The sequence below is a fragment of the Perognathus longimembris genome, chromosome 14 (genome assembly GCF_023159225.1).
Source record: "Perognathus longimembris pacificus isolate PPM17 chromosome 14, ASM2315922v1, whole genome shotgun sequence".
Taxonomy (NCBI): domain Eukaryota; kingdom Metazoa; phylum Chordata; class Mammalia; order Rodentia; family Heteromyidae; genus Perognathus; species Perognathus longimembris.
This window is the reverse complement of record NC_063174.1, coordinates 21,449,624-21,469,971: the sequence shown is the minus strand read 5'-3', so window position 1 is coordinate 21,469,971 and position 20,348 is coordinate 21,449,624. Positions and strand designations below refer to the sequence as shown.

The following is a 20,348-nucleotide window of genomic DNA, read 5'->3' as shown; positions in this document are numbered from 1 at the left end:
GCTGGAGGGAGAGGCGGTGCCCGGCGCTGCGTCGAGTTTCCCAGAATTCCATGCGGCGCGGGGAAAGTTTACAGGACGTAGGCGGCGGCGGCGGCGGCGGCAGTAGCGGTTACTCCGCGGCCCGCGGCGCACCATGGCCCTGGCCTGGCGTGTTCGGCCTCGCCTCACCGCGTCCCAGGGCAACGTCGTGGAGCCAGCCGACTTTCGGGACGGAACTGACATGCGGCTGAGTAGCGACCGGCGCGCTTAGCGCCTTGAACATGCGGCAGTCCCTGCGGGCGACCCCGAGCTGCGGAGAAGCGGCGGCGGCGGAGGCTCGGGAGCGAAGGCGGCGCCGGCGGAAGGTGGTGGCAGCGGCGGCGGCGGCCGGCGCCTGGCGCGGAGCCCTGAGGAGACCCTCTCGGTGCGGCCTTGGGCCTCGTCGAGAAGGATGCTGTCCCGCAAGAAGACCAAAACCGAGGTGTCCAAGCCGGCCGAGGTGCAGGGCAAATACGTGAAGAAGGAGACGTCGCCGCTTCTGCGGAGTGAGTGTCGCGGGGGACGGGGACCTGCGGGCCCGCAACTGGGGCCGGCGGCGGGCGGCTGCGGGGACTCCGCGGCGAGGGGCGGTGTCTTCCTCCGACGGCCCCGGGAAATTGTTTTGTTTTGCTTTTCTTCCTGTGCCTGAAGTGGCGTTTGTTCATTGCAAGTCGATAAGGAGTAGGAAACTGGGTAGCACCCTTCCGCTTCACCCCTAAAAATAACCCCCCCCCCCCCAAGTGTTAACGCCTTGCAGTGCCCCGAGTAAGGGCTTCTAGGAAAACACACACACACACACACACACACACCCCACCCCCCACCCACCCACCCAGGTTGTGTTTGCAAACATTGCGGGTGTCACTCGTCCGCGCCCCTAGAAGTAGGAAGCACGCCCAGAATTCCCGGTCGGGCTGTGGACGCAGCGCCAAGGCAGTGAAAAGTAGCTGTGGCTGACCAAAGCCTTCCGGCTTGTAGGTCGCAGACTTTCGGGAACACAGCCCCCTTTGCTCGTCAGGTTCATTCGTGAGATTCCATCGAGGCGATTGCTGTCCTTGCTAAACTTCGGGAAGTTACCACGAAGTCGTCCCCCTTCACTCCAATAAGGCGCATACTCCTTTCTCCTCCACCCAGCCTTTCTCCCTGGCTGAAATGTTTGACTCTGATTTTCGACCCGGATTTCTTGACATTTTAATTCATAAGTGTTCAGGATATTTGGGGCAGAAGACCCTCACCTTTGATCCTTGTTCTTTGAGCTGGGTTCTTTGTATAAGTTGCTTTCTTGGAAGCGAGTAGTAACCTTGTGACTTAAAGCATTACCTCATTTTGTAATTGGGAAGGCTGCTCACAAAAGTTCCTAGTTTGCCCAAGATCACACAGAAAGGGGTGGAGAGCATACTTTTTCTATTCTAACCTTCCAGGTTTATTGTAGTAAGTTTTAGTGTTTCAACAAAGTATATCAGACCTTGAAACTTTATTTTTAAACTTCTTTTTAACAGCTTTTCTTTCTGCCCCGTATAGTCTTGTTTTTAGGCATAGTCTTGTGGTAGTTGGTTTTCTGCTGCAAATTAAGTTAGTTGAAATCATGAGTGATAAATTCTGTAATTGAAATCCTAACATACATCACACTGTTAAACAAAAAATTAACTGATACAGTATTTTGTTTATATCATCAGGTGTTGTGCTATATTCCAATACTATTGCTTAGTGTTTGCTGCTGAATCTTATTAATATTAGTGCCTATAGCGTTATTAAGCAAATTAATAATGAGCTTCATACTTACAATAATCTATTGTCACTGAGTTCAGTATTGCTATATCCAGAAAGCTATTATCTTCTGTTTTGAATTGTAATTGTGTGTGTGTGTGTGTGTGTGTGTGTGCATGCCAGTTCTGGGGCTTGAACTCAGGCCAGAGCACTCACCCTTTGCTCTTTCCATCAAGGCTGGCACTCTACCACTTGATCCACAGTTCCACATCCAGCTTTTTGGTGTTTAATTGGAGATAAAAGTCCCATGGACTCTTTGAACTGGCTTTGAACTGTGATCTTCAGATCTTGGCTTCTGGAATAGCTAATATGACAGATATGAGCCATTGGCACCCAGTAATAATTTGTTTTTAGAGGAGCCAAATTTGGTGTTTTTTTAAAAATTGAATTCAATATTCATGTGCCTCTTTGAAATGACAGCTCTTAATTTTAAATTTTCATAACTACATACTTGATTTTCCAGTTTTGATTACTGTATTAATGCTAGTAATTAATACCAAGAATAAAAGACAGAATTATTAATTTTAAAATCTTTAAAAAGAAATCTACCTTTCTATACTTAGGGATAACTATTATATTGTTTTCTATTTGAAGTTGTGTTGGTATAGAGGAAGATTTTGGGCACTTTCTAAAATGAAGTTGGGCATACCGGTGGCTCACAACTATAATCCTAGCTACTCAGGAGGCTGACATCTGATGATCACAGTTCAAAGCTAGCCCAGGCAGGAAAGTCCATGAGACTCTTATCTCAATTAACCACCAGAAAACCAGAAGTGGTGCTGTGGCTCAAGTGGTAGAGCTCTGGCCTTGAGCTGAAGAGCTCAGGGACAGTGCCCAGGCCCAGAGTTCAAGCCCCACAACCAACAAAAATAAATAAAAATAAATAAAGTGAAGTGGAAACCAAACTATAGTCCTGAATTATTGCTAGTTACTATGAGTTGATGTATTAGATGATTTTATACTTTTACACATTAGCCACATTTTACACATTTTACACATTAGGCTGGGGGCTCATGCTTGTAAGCCTAGCTCCTTAGGAGGCTGAGAGCTGAAGATTGCAGTTGGAAGCCAGCCCAGAAAGAAAAGTCTTTGAGGTTTCTATCTTTAGTTAACCAGAAAAAAGCTATAAATGGATATGTGGCTTAAATGGTAGAGTGTCAACCTTCAGCGCAAAAACCAATCCAGAGGTCCTGAAGTTCAAGTCCTAGTACTTGCACATACGTGCACACGTGTGTGTGCACACACATAGGTCTACACATTAGTTGATGTAGTCCGTAGATAAAGCTTATTGACACTTCATCATATTGATTCTGGTTGAGCTTACATTTAGCACATTCATGTGAATTGTAAATTTATTTGGGAAAATAATCTTACTCAAAGTACTCAAGTACTCTCTTAAATTAAAATTTAAAGTTTTGTTTTCTTCAGTCCAATAGATATTTTGATCTTGGTTTGGCAGACATAAATGAACAACTTTAGAGAAGTATATTTAGTATTTATTGAAATGATGACTTTACTCTGTTTTATTACAGATCTCATGCCTTCATTCATTCGACATGGTCCAACAATTCCAAGACGAACTGATATCTGTCTTCCAGATTCAAACTCTAATGCCTTTTCAGCTTCTGGAGATGGAGTAGTATCAAGAAATCAGAGTTTCCTAAGAACTCCAATTCAAAGAACACCTCATGAAATAATGAGAAGAGAAAGCAATAGATTATCTGCACCTTCTTATCTTGCCAGGAGTCTAGCTGATGTCCCTCGGGAGTATGGCTCCTCACAGTCATTTTTAACAGAAGTTAATTTTTCTGTTGAAAATGGAGACTCCAGTTCTCGGTATTATTATTCAGATAGTTTTTTTGATGGTCAGAGAAGGCGGCCACTTGGTGATCGTGTGCATGAAGACTACAGATACTATGAGTACAATCATGATCTTTTCCAAAGAGTGCCACAGAATCAGGGGAGGCATGCTTCAGGTAACCTGATATTATAAATGATACATTAGTTTATATTTATTGACATTTAAATTAAGATGATACTTTTTCCTGGGAAACTAACAAATAATGTTAGAGAGTTTCTTTTCTATGTTACCAGTCTTGTGTAAGCCTTTTTTTTGGGGGGCCAGTCAGGGCCTAGTCACTATCTCTGAGCTTTTGCTACTGCTTAAGCCACTCTACTGCTTAAGCCACAGTGCTGCTACTTCTGGCTTTTTCTGTTAATATGGTACTGAGGAATCAAACCCAGGGCTTCATGCATGCTAGGCAAGCACTCTACCACTAAACCACATTCCCTGTAAGCCTTTTTTTGTAAGTAGTTATATGAGTGACAGAATTCTTCCGTCTATTAACTCATGTTATATAAAGTTGGCACCTACCTTAAGGACATCTAGACTGTTACCATTATGAGCCTTAAATGCATGGAGAGTTAATATCTCTAATTGGATTGAATTTAGATTTAGGTTTGTTAGAATGGAAGGTTCTTCAGAGAATTGGACTTAAACTTGGGAAAGAAAGAGCAGGAAGAATTGGGTAAGCAAGGTATGCTATGGGCAACTACATTACTTAGTAATATTGAACTATTTCTCTAAATGTAATTTAACAAGTGGCTAATTATGTATTGGATATGTCTTTTTGGTTCTTATAATGGACAAATGTATTAATAATTTAATTTAAAAATCTGCTTTTCTGGGAGCTGTGAATGTAGCTTAGCAGTAGACTGCTAGCCTAGCATGCATGACACGCCCTGGGTTTGATTCCTCAGCATCATATAAACAGAAAAAGCTGGAAGTGGCACTGTGGCTCAAGTGGTAGAGTGCTAGCTAGCCTTGAGAAAAAAGAAGCCAGGAAGAGTGCTCAGGCCCTGAGTCCAAGCCCCAGGATCTGCTTTTCTGATCTCTGGACTTGGAGATAATTCTTTAAGGAAAAGAGATTAGCGGAATGTTAAAATTATGCTCTATTCCTTAAGTACTGCATTACACTAGATAAACTGACACAAGCTGAAAATTAAACTTTCTTATCTGATTTTTCCTATCTATTCAACTGTAGGCTTTAAATAGACAAGACAAAAATAAAATATGTGAGCTAGATGAATGTTTTAGCTCATCTAACTGCAAGTAGGAATATGAATTTTGTTTATAGAAAATTTGTATTCATTTAGTATTATGTCTGTTATTTTCTTGGAGTATCTTATGTATATAATCACAAACAAATATATACACAATAATCACAGAACAACTAAGGGTAGAAATACTTTGTGGTACTAATTGTAAGTATGAGAAGAGAATTGGGAGAGATCAGTGTAGGCTGAACACTTAGAAGAATGACTTATTGAGGATGTAGGATTTGAACTGTAATTTGAGCTTGGAATTTAGATTAACAGGGTAGAAGAAAGACATTTTAGGTAGAAAATTGGGACTGGCTTGGTGAAAACAGTAGACAAAATTTAATTTAAATTAAGGACTGTGTAATGATGCCTAGTTTGAAGAAATAAGGTATAAGATGAAATGGAGATTTGTAGTCCAACAACAAGTTAGGCTTGAGTTAAGCAGAAACATATTTGCATTTCAAGAAGGCAAGTGATTTTATGAAAGTGAGTGTTTAGAGATTCTAGCAATATTTAATGTAGATAGATCCTTAGAGGAAGGAAGATTGCAAATATCTGATGGAATTGAAAAGGCATATCTAGGATGGTTTCTGAAGGGAAAGTGACATTTAAGAGTTTGGAAGAAAATGAATGACTGAAGTTTTACAATTTGGAGAATAGTGTGGAGGAGCCTCTTATTTTATAAAAACTATCCTTGTGGGTCTGGGAATATGCCCTAGTGGTAGAGTGCTTGCCTCGCATATATGAAGCCCTGGGTTCTATTCCTCAGCACCACAAATATAGAAAAAGCATGAAGTAGCACTGTGGCTCAAGTGGTAGAGTGCTGGCCTTGAGCAAAAAGAAGCCAGGAACAGTGCTCAGGCCCTGAGTTAAAGCCCAAGGACTGGCAACAACAACAACAACAAACCCCAACTAATCTTGTGTCTTGGGACATTGAAGAAAAGGGTTTTTTTCAGCATGTAGAAATACTGTAATGAAGGGGTGCTGGTGGCTCACGCCTATAGTCTTAGCTACTCTGGAGGCTGAGATCTGAGGATTGCATTTCAAAGCTGGCCTGGGCAGGAAATCCATGACACCGTACATAAATCTGTAATCTTCATGGAAATATTTAGAAATCTCTTATTAACCAAATAAAAAACTAAGAATTGTCTTTTCTAAAAAGGAAAAAGCTGAGTAAGACAGTAGTCGAACATATTTGTTGAGTCCATCTTGAAAAGTCTTGAAATATACATTTAAAAATTTTATGTGGTATAGAATGCAAGGAATTTTGAGTGATTGAAAGAGAGAAAAGAAGTTTAGGACCATAGTGATGTGTTATAGACAAGTGTATTTTCCATAAGCATTAAGTTGTTACTGATATAAGGAACATAAACAACATGGGAAATTTATTTTATAATGATGTAATGACAATTGTAATTCCTGCCAATTAGTTATCACTTAGATTTTCAGGAAATACTTTGTCTCAAAGGGCAACATTCATTTTACTGTTTTAAGAGAAGCACCAAAACCAAATGTATAATACTTTAAAGGATTTTAGACCCTAAAGAGTTCTGCTTTTTTCCTTTTTCTTTTTTTCAGTCGTGGGGCTTGAACTCAGGGCCTGGGCACTACCCCTGAGCTCTTTTGCTCCAGGCTATATTGCTCTACCACTTTGAGCCACAGTGCCATTTCTGGCTTTTGAGTGGTTAAATGGAGATAGGAGTCTCAGGGAACCTTTTCTGCCCTGCTTGCTTCAAACTGCAATCCTCAGATCTGAGCCTTCTGGGTAGCTAGGATTACAGGTATGAGCCACCAGCACCAGGCTAAGATTACCATTTTATAAGTATAGCGCATTTTGATCAAAATCATTCCTTTCACAATTCTCCCCCATCCCTCCAAACCCAAAGCCTTCCTTCAGTTTTCCTAGTTCCATATGGTATTATGAATATTACGATTGCATTCTCCCCACATTCCTCTTTTCATTGGTCTAACCCCCACCTCCCTCTGGGGATTCTGCGTTTAACTGTGAAATTCAACCTTTTAAGATTATTGGTCAACATGCCTGTCAGGCACTTACTATATGTACTACAGGAAGGAATCCTGTTATTAACAGAAATCTTAGTTGGAATAGTAAAGGCAAATTTAATCCCTTTGTCTCATACCTGAATAATTTAGTTCTTTGCAATTTTAAGTAACAATATTACTTAAAGATTATTAAAGAACTTAAGTCATAAAAATCAAAATGGAAAGTGTCTTGATTTTACAAAAAATACTGCATTTCTATTTACTGTAGTAAATGCCTACAATAATTATCTTTTGAAGAGAAATTGTTCATCTTTAGAGAGTCACAGCTTTATCTGTATTTTGCAGAGAAAGAGGAAAAAACAGTTGGCTTGGTTTAATAGTTAATTCTCCTTGTCAACATCCTGACTATACCAAACGATGTGATGCTTAGTGTCTATTACTTCATTAGAGTTCTAGGCTCCTTTTTATCCTGGGTAAGCATTTCTGAATTTGGCAAACAGAATTTTTGTGCTTTATTTACAAATGAAGATCCCATAGTTACTTGCATAGAGATATGAGATTAGGTTCTTTGAAGTCCTATTTAGTGAAAGCTTGATGGAAACAAATTAATACTTTATCTTTGAGAAATGTAGTTAATTTGCTTATGAACATTTTAATGTATTCACAGAGATAACTAATGAAAATGGATATTATTTTAAGGATTGTGTTTGAATGCCACTTAACCTTTTCTGGGACTAATTTAAATTATGGGAATAATTTTTTATTTTAGCTTAGAAATAAAAGTTTTTATTTTTCCATACTTGGTTCAAGATTGGTAGCTAAATTGCTATTACTAGTGATGGTCCTGGTTTTCTTTAAAAGTTATAGTTGGTCTTTTCTTCATATTACATGGTTAGTAATAAACTTGTTCTTTATTTACTCTTACACTATCTGTATGGATTTGGTGAAATAACTTACTTAAACCTTTTTTCTTATCTGTGAATTGATAGTAATAATATTGCCTCATAGAACCTTTTTGCTGAAAATAACTTGAGAGGTGGAATATACATTTTGTTGTATCATTTCTGGTGACACATCATGACTGATGGCTCGATGTTAAGATTAGTCATGTCTGTCATGAGTGCCGATGTCAGTCTGATCCATCAAGTTCTCCATCAGCCTTTTTTTTTTTTTGTTTGTTTTTTATTGGCCAGTCCTGGGCCTTGGACTCAGGGCCTGAGCACTGTCCACTGTCCCTGGCTTCTTTTTGCTCAAGGCTAGCACTCTGCCACTTGAGCCACAGCGCCACTTCTGGCCATTTTCTGTATATGTGGTGCTGGGGAATTGAACCTAGGGCCTCATGTATACGAGGCAAGCACTCTTGCCACTAGGCCATATCCCCAGCCCTCCATCAGCCTTTTGTTACTGGTTTTGGCAGTGATCACTGATGATGCTGATTTCATTAGATGTTGATGTTGTTGTTTTGTTTTTTTGCCAGTCCTGGGCCTTGGACTCAGGGCCTGGGCACTTTCCCTGGCTTCTTTTTGCTCAAGGCTAGCACTCTACCACTTGAGCCACAGTGCCACTTCTGGCCGTTTTCTATATATGTGGTGCTGGGGAATTGAACCCAGGGCTTCATGTATACGAGACAAGTGCTCTTGCCACTAAGCCATATCCCCAGCCTCATTAGATGTTGAAAATTGTGTTACTTGAATTCTATCATTTCTTCTATTTTATTTTTTTTTGTTGCTGTTGGCTGTGAGGCTTGAAATCAGAGCCTGGGTGCTGTCCCTGAGCTTTTTTGCACTAGGCTAGTGCCCTACCACTTTGAGCTACAGCTCCACTTCCGGAATTCTCAGTAGTTAAGATAAGACTCTGCACAGGGACTTTCCTGCTCCGGCTGTCTTCATTGTGGTCACACTTCAGATTTCCACCTCTTGAGTAGCTAAAATTACAGGCATGAGCCACGACAGCCAGCACGTCATTTCTTCTTATTGGGATTATAAAATCAGTTATTTGGTTGCTGTTCTTATAGGAAGGATAAGACATACATTAGTTTTTTTTCTTTATTGCTATTAAAGTGTATCCTAGCCACTTCTAAAGTAAATAATGAGCTTTGTTTTGTTTTGTCTGATTTTTTTGCTTTGTTTTGTTTTAGTTCCCAATACTGGTATTTGAACGCTGAACTTTACACTTGCTCTGCTTGCTTACTAGGCTAGTGTTCTAGTGAGCCTCCAGTCCTACTTTTTGCTGGTTGTATTTTGGAGATAGTCTCAGATATTTTTGCCCAGGCTGTTTTTGAATTTTGATTCTGTGGATTTCAGCCTTCTAAATAGCTGGGATTACTGGTGGGTGCCACCAGTCCTCTGTTAGTAATGAATCTTTGTTTAGAGATAGCTTTATGAACTCGTGCGTTTTGTTTTTTTTGGTTTTAACTTGAAGTTTTATTTGAACTTAGTTTTTTTTGTTAATACCCCCTTTTTGTTTTAAGATTCAGTCCAGAATATCACATTTTATTTATCATGTCTCTATAGTCTTCTTGGGCTAGGCTAATTTCGTAGGATTTTTTTTCATATATTTTTTAATGACAGTGATGATTATTATGGGGGGGGCATGCCAGATATTTTGTAGTGTGCCCCTTGATTTTATTTTTATTTTTTATTTTTTTTGCTAATCCTGGGCCTTAGACTCAGGGCCTGAGCACTGTCCCTGGTTCCTTTTTGCTCCAGGCTAGCACTCTGCCACTTGAGCCACAGTGCCACTTCCGGGTTTTTGTTTATGTGGTGCTGAGGAATAAAACCCAGGGCTTCTTGCATGCTAGGCAAACACTCTACCACTAAGCCTCATTCGCAGCCCCTTGACTTGGATTTTATCTGACTTTTTATTCTCATGATTACATTGGTTTCATATCTAGTGAAAGCTTGTCAGAAACAAAGTAATACTTTTTGGGAAACCATGTAATTTGCATGCAAATTTTTTACTTCCTGTAATATCGTATATAAAGAAGTACATGATACCCATATGATACTACTGGTGATGTTAACTTTCATCACTTAAACTTCGCCAGATTTCTCTACTATAATGTTACTGTTTTCCCCTTCCACATACTATTCTTTGGAAGGGAGTTACTAACTTACTATAAAGAAGGATGGGTAGATTTTGCTTTACCTGCTAGAATGGAGAATATCTATATATGTGGGATCCTTTTATGAATATCCACATACATGTAATTTCATTGAGAAAGTTTCCTGAGGTAAACTTGTAGATCTTAGCATTTGTGTTTCAGTCAGTTGCTGTGGTAGTTCATTTTGATGCTTAAATTGTTCCTTTGGATACTGGAACCTCATTATAATTGGCTGGTTCACTTTGATCCTTGTTTTCTGATGTGGCTCAGTGATTAGAGGTTCTATATTCCTTTTATGCAATTCTGTTGTCAGATCTGGAATTAACAATTTATCCAAGGGCTACTGGCTCAGTAGAGAAAAGTAGTATTTGGGGAAATCACATATGTGTACTTAACTAAGCCTAGTGGGATTATTGTTTTTTCAGTCAACAAGTTATCTAGGAAATGAGTTTTATTTTTTGGAAACAGGCTCATTGTGAATTTATACTGTTAGCAATTTAAATGTAAGATTCACAGGCTTCTACTTTTGGGGTTAAAAATCCTAAGCATAAAATATGTGTGCATAAAATTTACCATCTTACCATCTTAAGCTGTGTGTGTGTGTGTGTGTGTGTGTGTGTGTGTGTGTGTGTGTGTCTGTGTCTGTGTAAAGGTGCAGGTACTGGGGCTTGAACTCAGGGCTAGGGTGCTATCCCTTAGCTTTTTCACTCAAAGTTGGTGCTCTACCACTTGAGACACAGTTCCACTCCAGATTTTTGGTGGTTAACTAGAGATACAAGTTGCATGAATTATCTTGCTCATGTTGGCTTTGAACTTCAGTGCTCAGATCTCAGCCTTCTAAGTAGTTAGGATAATAGGCAAGAGCCACCTCTGGTTTTTTTGTTTGTTTGTTTTGGCCAGTCCTGGGGCTTGGACTCAGGGCCTGAACACTGTCCCTGGCTTCTTCTTGCTCAAGGCTAGCACTGTGCCACTTGAGCCACAGTGCCACTTCTGGCCATTTTCTGTATATGTGGTGCTGGGGAATCGAACCCAGGGCCTCATGTATACGAGGCAAGCACTCTTGCCACTAGGCCATATCCCCAGCCCCCTCTGTCTGTTTTTGACATAGGGTCTTGCTAAGTTTACCCAAGTTGTCCTTGAACCTGAAGTCCTCCTGCCTCCATGTCCCAAGGAGCTGAGATTACAGTCAACACATCTAGCTTGGGTCAAATTTTTTAAAATGTTATTACAAAGATGCTCAAAACTTTATAAAATCATGTAGGTAAAGGTTCTTGTTCTGTAGATTATTGATATGCATATAGTAATTGCTATTTAAATGTTTTAAGTATAAGAATGTTCATTTCTTTGTGGTAATTATGAAGAAACAGATTGTTGTATCCCAACTGCTGTGTATGAGAGTTCTCAGCTGCTCTGTCTCAGAACTTAAATTGTCATGTTTTGTTGGCTGTTCTCAAAGATATGTATTGTTATCTCATATTTTAATTTTAATTTTCCTGTGAGCTAATATGGTATATCTTCTCTGGTGAGTCACTGTTAACATACTTTGCTCATTAAAAAAACTATTATAAGAGAAGGGGTGAGAATGCTGTCAAGAACTCAATCTATATCCTATACAAATAAAAAACTGAAGGGAGGGCTGGGTTTGGAAGGATGGGTAAGAATGTTGAAAGGGGCAAAAAGAGACATTGTATTCATAAACTGCTTTGTTAAATGGCAATTCTATAGGACTACTTAAAGATAAAAGAAAAAGTTGAGTTTTGAAAATTTCTTCTACATCTTAAAGTGATTTGAAGATATTTTCTCCCAATTTGTAGCATTTCCTTTTCTTGATATTTTTCACAGGGCAAATGATTTAAATTTTGGTGAAGTCCTAATTACCCGTATTTTCACTTTATGAATTTAACTTTCAGCATTGTAGTTAAGATCTTTTTGACTACTTAGGAGGCTGAGGCAGAAGTTTTATGCGTTCAAAGTCAGGCTAGACTAAATATTTAGACTTTGTCTCAAAAACCAGCAAACCCCCATAATGATGTATTGCACAACCTAAGAGCATAAAATGTGTCTTTTATCTTACAAATGTTTAATAGTTTTGCACTTAGATGTATGACTAATTTTGAGTTATTTGTATAAGAATGGGGGAGGTGACATTTGTGATTAGTTTTTTGTATATGGATGTCCAATTGTTCCAATATCATTTGTTGAAAAACTGCCCTTCACCAAATTCTTTTTTCACCTTTGTCAGTAATCAGTTTACTTTGTATGTTGCGTGTTCCTAGTTTTCTGTCCCATTGTTTTATCTATTTTTTTGGTAGTACCATAAATACCTTGATTACTGTAGCTTTACCCGAAGCTGAAAAGTCAACTTTATTATTTTTAAAAGAACTCTAGTTCTGTTGTGTCTTGGCATACATCTTAGAGTCTGCTTGTTTATTAAAATCTAGGTCAGCAAAGATTGGTGTAATTTTGATTGAAATTAAACCTTAAAGATCATTTCAGGAAAATGGAAGTTACCTATACTGGATCTTTTTTCATTTCTTTTATCAGTGTTTTGTAGTGTTCAGCATGAGATCCTGCACACGTTTTGTTAGATTTACGTGTAAATATTTATTTTTTGAACCAATATGAATGGCTTATGTCAATAACTTATTTCCAGTTGATTGATAGTACATAGCTGTTGGATAATTTTTGTATGTTGAGCTTATAACCTGCTACATTGATAAGCTTGCCTCGATAATCTAGGGCAAAGCCAGATACTTTAAAGAGATTATAAACTGGGAATGGTTTTACAAATTCATTTTTTCTTTTTTAGATGAAATGTCAAATCTTAAATCTTGAATGAGGTGAGAGTTTCCTTTCACAGTTTTCCTTTTAGCAGTATACATAATTAAATAGTTTTACTACTAATTGTGTGGCCTGGTGATGGAAGCTTTAAGCAAACCAAAACCAACACTAATTTCAGAGTCTAGATATTTCCTCTTTTGTAATTAAATAAAAATAATTACAGTTAGTTTTATGAGATGTTTTATAATAACCTAACAACTTTTAGAAGAGACAATGGAATAATTGTTCTCTTTCCCTTTTTTTCTCATCAGGTATTGGAAGAGTTGCTGCTACATCTTTAGGGAATTTAACTAACCATGGGTCTGAAGATTTCCCCCTTCCTCCTGGCTGGTCTGTGGACTGGACAATGAGAGGGAGAAAATATTATATTGATCATAACACAAATACAACTCACTGGAGCCATCCTCTTGAACGAGAAGGACTCCCTCCTGGATGGGAAAGAGTTGAGTCATCAGAGTTTGGAACATATTATGTAGATCACACGAATAAAAAGGCTCAATACAGGCATCCCTGTGCTCCTAGGTAGAATATTGACTTTATTTTCAACTTTTGTTTTGAGATTATCTTGTGTTAAGTTTTGGGCTAATATTTTTCTTTAAAGAGAAAAGTATTCTGATCTTGGGATTTTGAATCCTTATTTCTTAAAATTTATAACACTTGTCTGGGTTTCAATTTAGTAATGAATGCCTTAATAATTTAAAAGCTTGCCAAGTATTTCTTTCTCAACAACCTGACAAGCAAGATCATTGTCCTCATGATTACATTCTACATTGCATAGAATGCTTTTTTTTATAGATACCCAGAAATTGAAATAAGTGACATATATTTGTCTCTTCATATTAATTCCTATAAATAATTTATGCTTACCTTCTACAAAGTCAAAATATATTTTCAAATTTTAACATCCTGGTATTTTTATTCAATTTCAAACATGATTTCATGTTCTCTTGCTTAATGTCCCAGATAAGAAAGTGAAAATTGGAACTTGAAAAAAAATTATGGACCTGTTTAATAAATATACAATGATTCTTTGAACTGTTTTGATACTGGGCTTATCAGTAGATCTGGTTTGTGCTAATACTATAGCAAGTTGTCATAAGTGGGTATTAGACATTTGAAACATGATTGAGAATGCTGTTAAGTATAAAATATATACTGGATTTCAAAGTATCTATTAAATTAACATCACTAATTTAATAATAAAGTGGTAGCTATTTCATGTAAACTGTATTTGAGCTTAAGAACTGAGCTGTCAGATTAAAAATGGGAAAATATCAGCATGTTTTGATATTGCTTTGTATCAACTATATAATATTTGATGCAGATTTTCATTGTAGTGAATTGTAATTTTTCAGAATCATGAAAAAATTTAGAATTATTACCTAGAAGATTAAGCTTTATCATGACTATTTTATATATTTGGGTTTATTGAGTTAACTCTGATAATCAGTTTTGTCAGATGTTTCTATTTAGTGGCACTCAATGTTCATTGAACAACTGAGGTTATCCTAAGCCTTTAAAAACCAAATTTCTCGTTTATGGTTTGCTGTTACCAAATAGCAGAAATCTTTGTGGTTCTGATAACTAGATTTGAGGGTTTATTTTTCTGTTTATAATGTTACACTATTACAGAATTTTTTATGGTTTGCAAAGCACTTTTACAATTATTTTGCTTCTCTTGGCAACTCTGTAGAAGTTATAGATAACATGAATGGATGAAATAACAGCTATTTGTGTTTGTTATGCAGTACTTATACAGAGCATACACTTCCTCCCTCCCTCCTCCCTTTTCCTTCTCCCCTATCCCTTCTCCCTCTCTCCTCCTTGCCCTTATCTCTACTGTTCCCCCCCACCCCCCCTTGGAGCCTATTGTGGGGCTTGAAAAAAAATTGTAAGCAGTCAAATTAAAATGCAGGCACATTTTGACTTCAGAGCCTCAGTTTTACATCACCCTCAATTGTGGTATCAGTGACTATTTGCTTTTAAGAGTAATCTAACCCTTATTTTATCCCACATTAGAAAGCAGTGATTTTTTTTTTTTTCAAATACACCCCTTTCAGTTTTTTTTTTTTTTTTTTTTTTGGCAAGTCCTGGGCCTTGGACTCAGGGCCTGAGCACTGTCCCTGGCTGCTTTTTGCTCAAGGCTAGCACTCTGCCACCTGAGCCACAGCGCCCCTTCTGGCCGCTTTCCATATATGTGGTGCTGGGGAATCGAACACAGGGCTTCATGTGTAGGAGGCACGCGCTCTTGCCACTAGGCCATATTCCCAGCCCTTTCAGTTTTATCTTTTAAGTCTGAAATGCATCCTTTTTGCTCACCCAGAATTCAGTCTTTAACCTGAAGGTAGCTCAGTGCTTTTCCAAGCACTTTTCTGCCTCCTCCCTACTGTCTATGATTTAAAGTAGGTTCTAGCCAACTATACAATGTTCCACTCTTTTAAGCTGGTATAGTACCCACCCTGAAGCACTGCACACTCCAGCCCCCCTTTTTAGCCAATTACAGAAAGAAAACATTTATTTTTTGTTTTGAAAAAAACTATTAATCTCTCCAGTCTAAACTTACGGCTAATTACTGTGTACTGCAGAAATTCTTTCTCCTAAGATTTAAGCTTCTGTGAAAGGTTATAACTTAGTTTCAACTTGAAAAGACTAAGTCCAGCTAATAGAAATACCTTTCAAATATGTAATCATTTCGATTTATATGTTATAAAAACATACCAGTTTTCAAGAGAAAGTAAATAGGTTTTAATCTTTGTATAGTAGACATTTTGGGGTGGGGGTGGGAGATTCTGGTGTTTGAACCCAGAGCTTATGTTCTCTAGGCAGGCTATCTAGCACATCATCCATGTCCCCATTGTTTTGCTATTATTTTTTGAAAAACGTTTTGCTTTTTTGAAGGCCAGATTGGACCACAATCCTATTTATACCTCTCCCATAGCTAGAATGATAGGCATACAACACCATGCTCAGCCTAGGAGGTCTCCTGCTAAATGTTTCCAAAGCAGGCCCCACACCCAAACTTTCCTGATATCTGCTTCCCAAATAGCTAAAATTATAGGCATGATCCACCTGGCCCTACTTACTTACTTTCATACAGTATTTTTAGGAAACCCAGGCCTTTATCATCGAAGATGATCAATTTTGGCCAGAAGAACATTGGCTAATAAGGCTTTTTTCTTAATGTGTGCCCATTCTCCCTTTTAGTGTACCTCGGTATGATCAACCGCCTCCTGTCACGTACCAGCCACAACAGACTGAAAGAAACCAGTCCCTTCTGGTCCCTGCAAATCCTTACCACACTGCAGAGATTCCTGACTGGCTTCAGGTCTATGCTCGAGCCCCCGTGAAGTAAGTGAACATATCACACAGAACTGCCTAATTTAAACTTTACCTTCCATGATTATTGAAAACACTGATGGCATACAAAGAGCATTTTCACAATTTTCTCTCAGAAACTCCATAGAAGTTACGTTGGCTTGTAGAACTACGCTTTTCTTATAATATTGGGCTTCTAAGTAATATTTTATTTGAAGAAAGGATAACAGAACTTATAAAATTTGAAAATTCCTCATTAGAATTACTAGTTTTTCAAATATCTTTAGAGCCCTCACTGTATGTTGTAGACCTCTGGTACTAGGGATATATAATAAGCTTAACCTCAGTGTTAAAAGAGTTAATTAGGTAAGTGCTAGGTATGTCCTGGGGCCTGAACTTACAGCCTTGTGCTTGTTAGCCAGGTGTTCTGCCTCTTAAGTCATAACCCCTAGCCCTTTTTTGTTTAATTTTATAATCAAATCTCACATTTATGCCTGGGCAGGCTTGGGCCACAATCTTATTTGTACCTCTAACATAGCTGGGATGACAGGCACAGAACATCATGCCCAGATATTTTAGTTGAGATAAGGTCTTGTGAACTTTTTGCTGGGCTGGCTTCAAACTGAATCCTCCTGATCTTGGCCTCATTAAGAGCTAGGATTACAGACATAAGACACCACACCTGAGAAAACTTCTGAAGCCCTGACTTGATTTGTTTCTGAACCTTTTGTTATTAACACTATACTATCTCTGTTACCAGAACTTGAACTCAGAGCCTCAGGCTCTCAGCTTTCTTGTGCATAGCTGCTGCTCTGCCATACCTCCAGTCAGATATTTTTCTAGTTAATTGGAGATGGAATCTTGAAGTTTTCTGCCTGGAGTGGCCTTTAACTGAGATTCTCTAGGTCTCAGTCTCCTAAGTAGGATTACATATAGACATGAGCCACTAGTACCTGGCTACTGAACACTTGCAACAGCTTCTTTAGAATTGTTTTTTTATGTTTTAAGTGAGAAAATTGAATTGAGATTGCAGTCTCCAAGTCTCTTTTATTTCAAAGGATAAGTTATTTCTGTAGTTGATTGCATAGTTCCAGTTCAGCATGTGATCCACTAAGCATTGAAGGGGACTGGAGAGACCTTCCATGATATACTAAATATAATTTCACACCAGCTCTGATGGATCATGCTTTTCATCCTAGCTACTCAGGAAGCTAAGATCCAAGGATTGTGGTTCAAAGCCAGCCTGAGCAGGAAGATTGTTATCTACACTAAACTACCAAAAAAAGCCAGAAGTGGCTCTGTGACTTAGTGCTAGAAAGCTAGCCTTAAGCAAAAGAAGCTCAGGGACAGGGTCCAGCCCCTGAGTTCAAACCCTAGGATTCATTGTCTCTCTTTCTGTCTCTTACTTTGAAAAGTTTCATTCTTCATTCTTGTTCCTCTGAGGTTTTTTTATGCTAGGTACTCATCTCAGGAATACTTAGCCTACAAATGTTTTCTCTTCTGTGCTCCTCCTTTTTGGTTCCTTGTTTGCTATAGTGAACATCATGTCTCAAATAGAGCAGTCCTGACACACATGACTTCTTTGTCTGTTTCTATGCCTTGTCACATGAAGGCACAGTATGTTCTGTTCTTCAGTTCCTGGTAGCTTTTTATGAACCTATGAATAGCAATGAATATACTTTTTAGAAATTATAGAACCTCTGTAGTTAGAAGTTGGTGTTTATTTTCTAGCACATTAAAATAACTGATATTTAAGAAAAATAGGTACACTTGGACTTGAATGATAACAAGTGTCTTATTTCCCTAAAAATAATGTTTAGGTCTGGTCATGATAATACAAACATGAAGTCTTAGCTACGCAGGAGGTTGAACAACACATGAGCATCATTTAAGTTAAGGAGTTAAAACCTAGTCTGGGCAATATAGTGTAACACCAGTTGAAAAAAAGAAAAAAATCATATACTAAGTTAATACGTATCTTATTTTTTGGTTTGTCTTGAGCAGTAATGGGGATTGAACTCAGAGTCTCTGGCTTGCTAGGCAGGCATTCTACCACTTGAGCCCCTTTTTGTGATGGCTGTTTTCCAGGTAGTCTCAATACATTATGCTCAGGCCAGCCAGAGCTGGGATCCTCATACTTCATTGTGGTCCTCATGCTTCACTGTGTTGCTGGGGATGACATATGTGTGCTACTGTACCAGCCACTGGTTGAGATGGAGTCTAACAAGCTTTTATTCCTGGACTAGTCTCAATCCTGGACTTCCACTTTCTGCCTAAGATTATAGGCTTGAACCGTCATATCTGACAATTAAGAAATATCTTTAAAGCTTAGTGATTTACTTGTAAAAAGTTTATGTTCATAAAAATTATTAGTTTATTGCTATAAGCACATGTTGATGTATGTGTTGTGAACATTGTATTTTCAAATAGATACGACCACATTCTGAAGTGGGAACTCTTCCAGCTGGCTGACTTGGATAAATACCAGGGACTACTAAAGTTGCTCTTCATGAAAGAACTAGAACAGATTGTTAAAATGTATGAAGCTTACAGACAGGCTCTTCTCACTGAGTTGGAAAACCGCAAACAGAGGCAGCAGTGGTATGCTCAGCACCATGGCAAGAATTTTTAAGTTAACTTTTTAAAACAATTTTAAGTTTTATAAGAGCTTTAAAATATTTTTCAAATAAAGCTGCAAACAAGAACTTTGGTTAATAAAGGCAGCTTACTTTTTGGTAATGATAAAATTCAAATTTTACATGTTATTTTGCTATTAGAAGTTTTCTTTTATTAAACAAGTGGATTTATAATTTTAAGAACTTTCAAATGCTATATATTAGGAAACTGCTTTGAATTTGATTAAAAATGCAGCAAGAAAAGGTCATCATCAGATGTTCAATAGGAAGTGATTACTCATAGCAGCAGTAACTTTCTAAAAAAGGAAGAATCTATGCAGTATTTTAAAATATTTTTTGTGCTTTCAAGTGGAATTACCATGGTGTAATTCAAATACAACACAGGATTTGGAACCTCTATTGTGATGAGTTTCTAAATGCTATCTCCTCCCACTCCTCAAATTTAAGGAACCCTTGGAAGCATGTTGAGAATATCTTTCAGGAATAAGTTTAAACATCAGGTCTTAGCCTGTGTGGAAAGGGGTGTGCAACACTAAAGCATTGCTAATGTGTCTTCCTTATTGCCAGAGCTTTTACTGCTTTTCACTTGACTTTGGTGAGACAGTCCAGAGTTCCTGTTAACAGCGCACTGGCTTCTGACAGACTGGGTTAAGATGCCAAAAATGACAATCAGGGATTCAATAAGAGATCTTGGTCATTAAATCAATTTTATATTGCTTTTTTTATCATAGAGAATGTCACGGAACTTTTAAAACCATATACTTCATTCCCATTTTCCCCAATTTGGTTTATTCTTGCAAAGGTATTGCTTGTAATTAGCACAGAACATTTGATTACAAATTCATGATACTTCTAGCCTGTAAATCTCTAGAATCTTGTGAATTTCATAGCTCTTCATTTATCTTACACCTGTTGTAAATATGTAGACATATTTTTAAACTTAGTCTTCCAAAATTCAAAGCACTCCCAATTAGATATGACCTTGATGATTGATAAAATGTTAAGTGTTTGATTTTATATGAGTTTATTAAATATATTTTTTGGAAACTACATGTGTGGTGTTTGAGTATGTTTTAGACATAATACTATGGTTTTTCTGTTCAGAAGGCCCATATGCCAAGGAAGCAGTACAATGAATGATATTAAAAAATGAGAGTGTGGCTAATGGAATTTTATCAGTTGGGAAATGGTATTTTACTGAGCTTGTGATGAAACATTTGTAAGATATAAACTATTTCTTAGCTACTTTGACATATTCTTCTCAATTATTTGCTATTAGCCATTTCCTGAGACAGTTTAAAATACATTCTGGGCCTCCCAAAAAAGAAGCATTACTGTGTGTTTGTGTGTGTGTGCGCGCGCGCCCGTGCTGTATTTACAGGTACACACCCACTAGAGACTGAACGTAGTGCCTCTTAGTTAGCTTTCTCAAAGATGGTACTCATCGCTTGAGCCAGGCCTTCAAGTTCTACTTTTCTGTTTTCACTACTATACACTCAGACTTCCTCTAATAAATCTGATTAATATAACTTCACTAGAGATTTTAGTCACTGGAAATATATTAA

General features: G+C 38.0%; 1 protein-coding gene across 2 annotated transcripts; it reads left to right on the top strand.

Moving 5' to 3' along the window:
- The first annotated feature begins 67 nt into the window (after nt 1-67).
- On the top strand, nt 68-19,835 carry Sav1 (salvador family WW domain containing protein 1). 2 transcript variants are annotated; one of them, XM_048362625.1, is made up of 5 exons: nt 68-489; nt 3,315-3,758; nt 13,084-13,354; nt 16,037-16,180; nt 18,578-19,835. In XM_048362625.1, the coding sequence occupies exons 1-5, from the start codon at nt 261-263 to the stop codon at nt 18,777-18,779; spliced, it is 1,290 nt and encodes a 429-aa protein (XP_048218582.1). In that variant the 5' UTR covers nt 68-260; the 3' UTR covers nt 18,780-19,835. The 2 variants fall into 2 exon arrangements, with proteins under 2 accessions (XP_048218582.1, XP_048218583.1); XM_048362626.1 differs by having other exon boundaries at nt 266-524.
- The last annotated feature ends 513 nt before the right edge of the window (nt 19,836-20,348 follow it).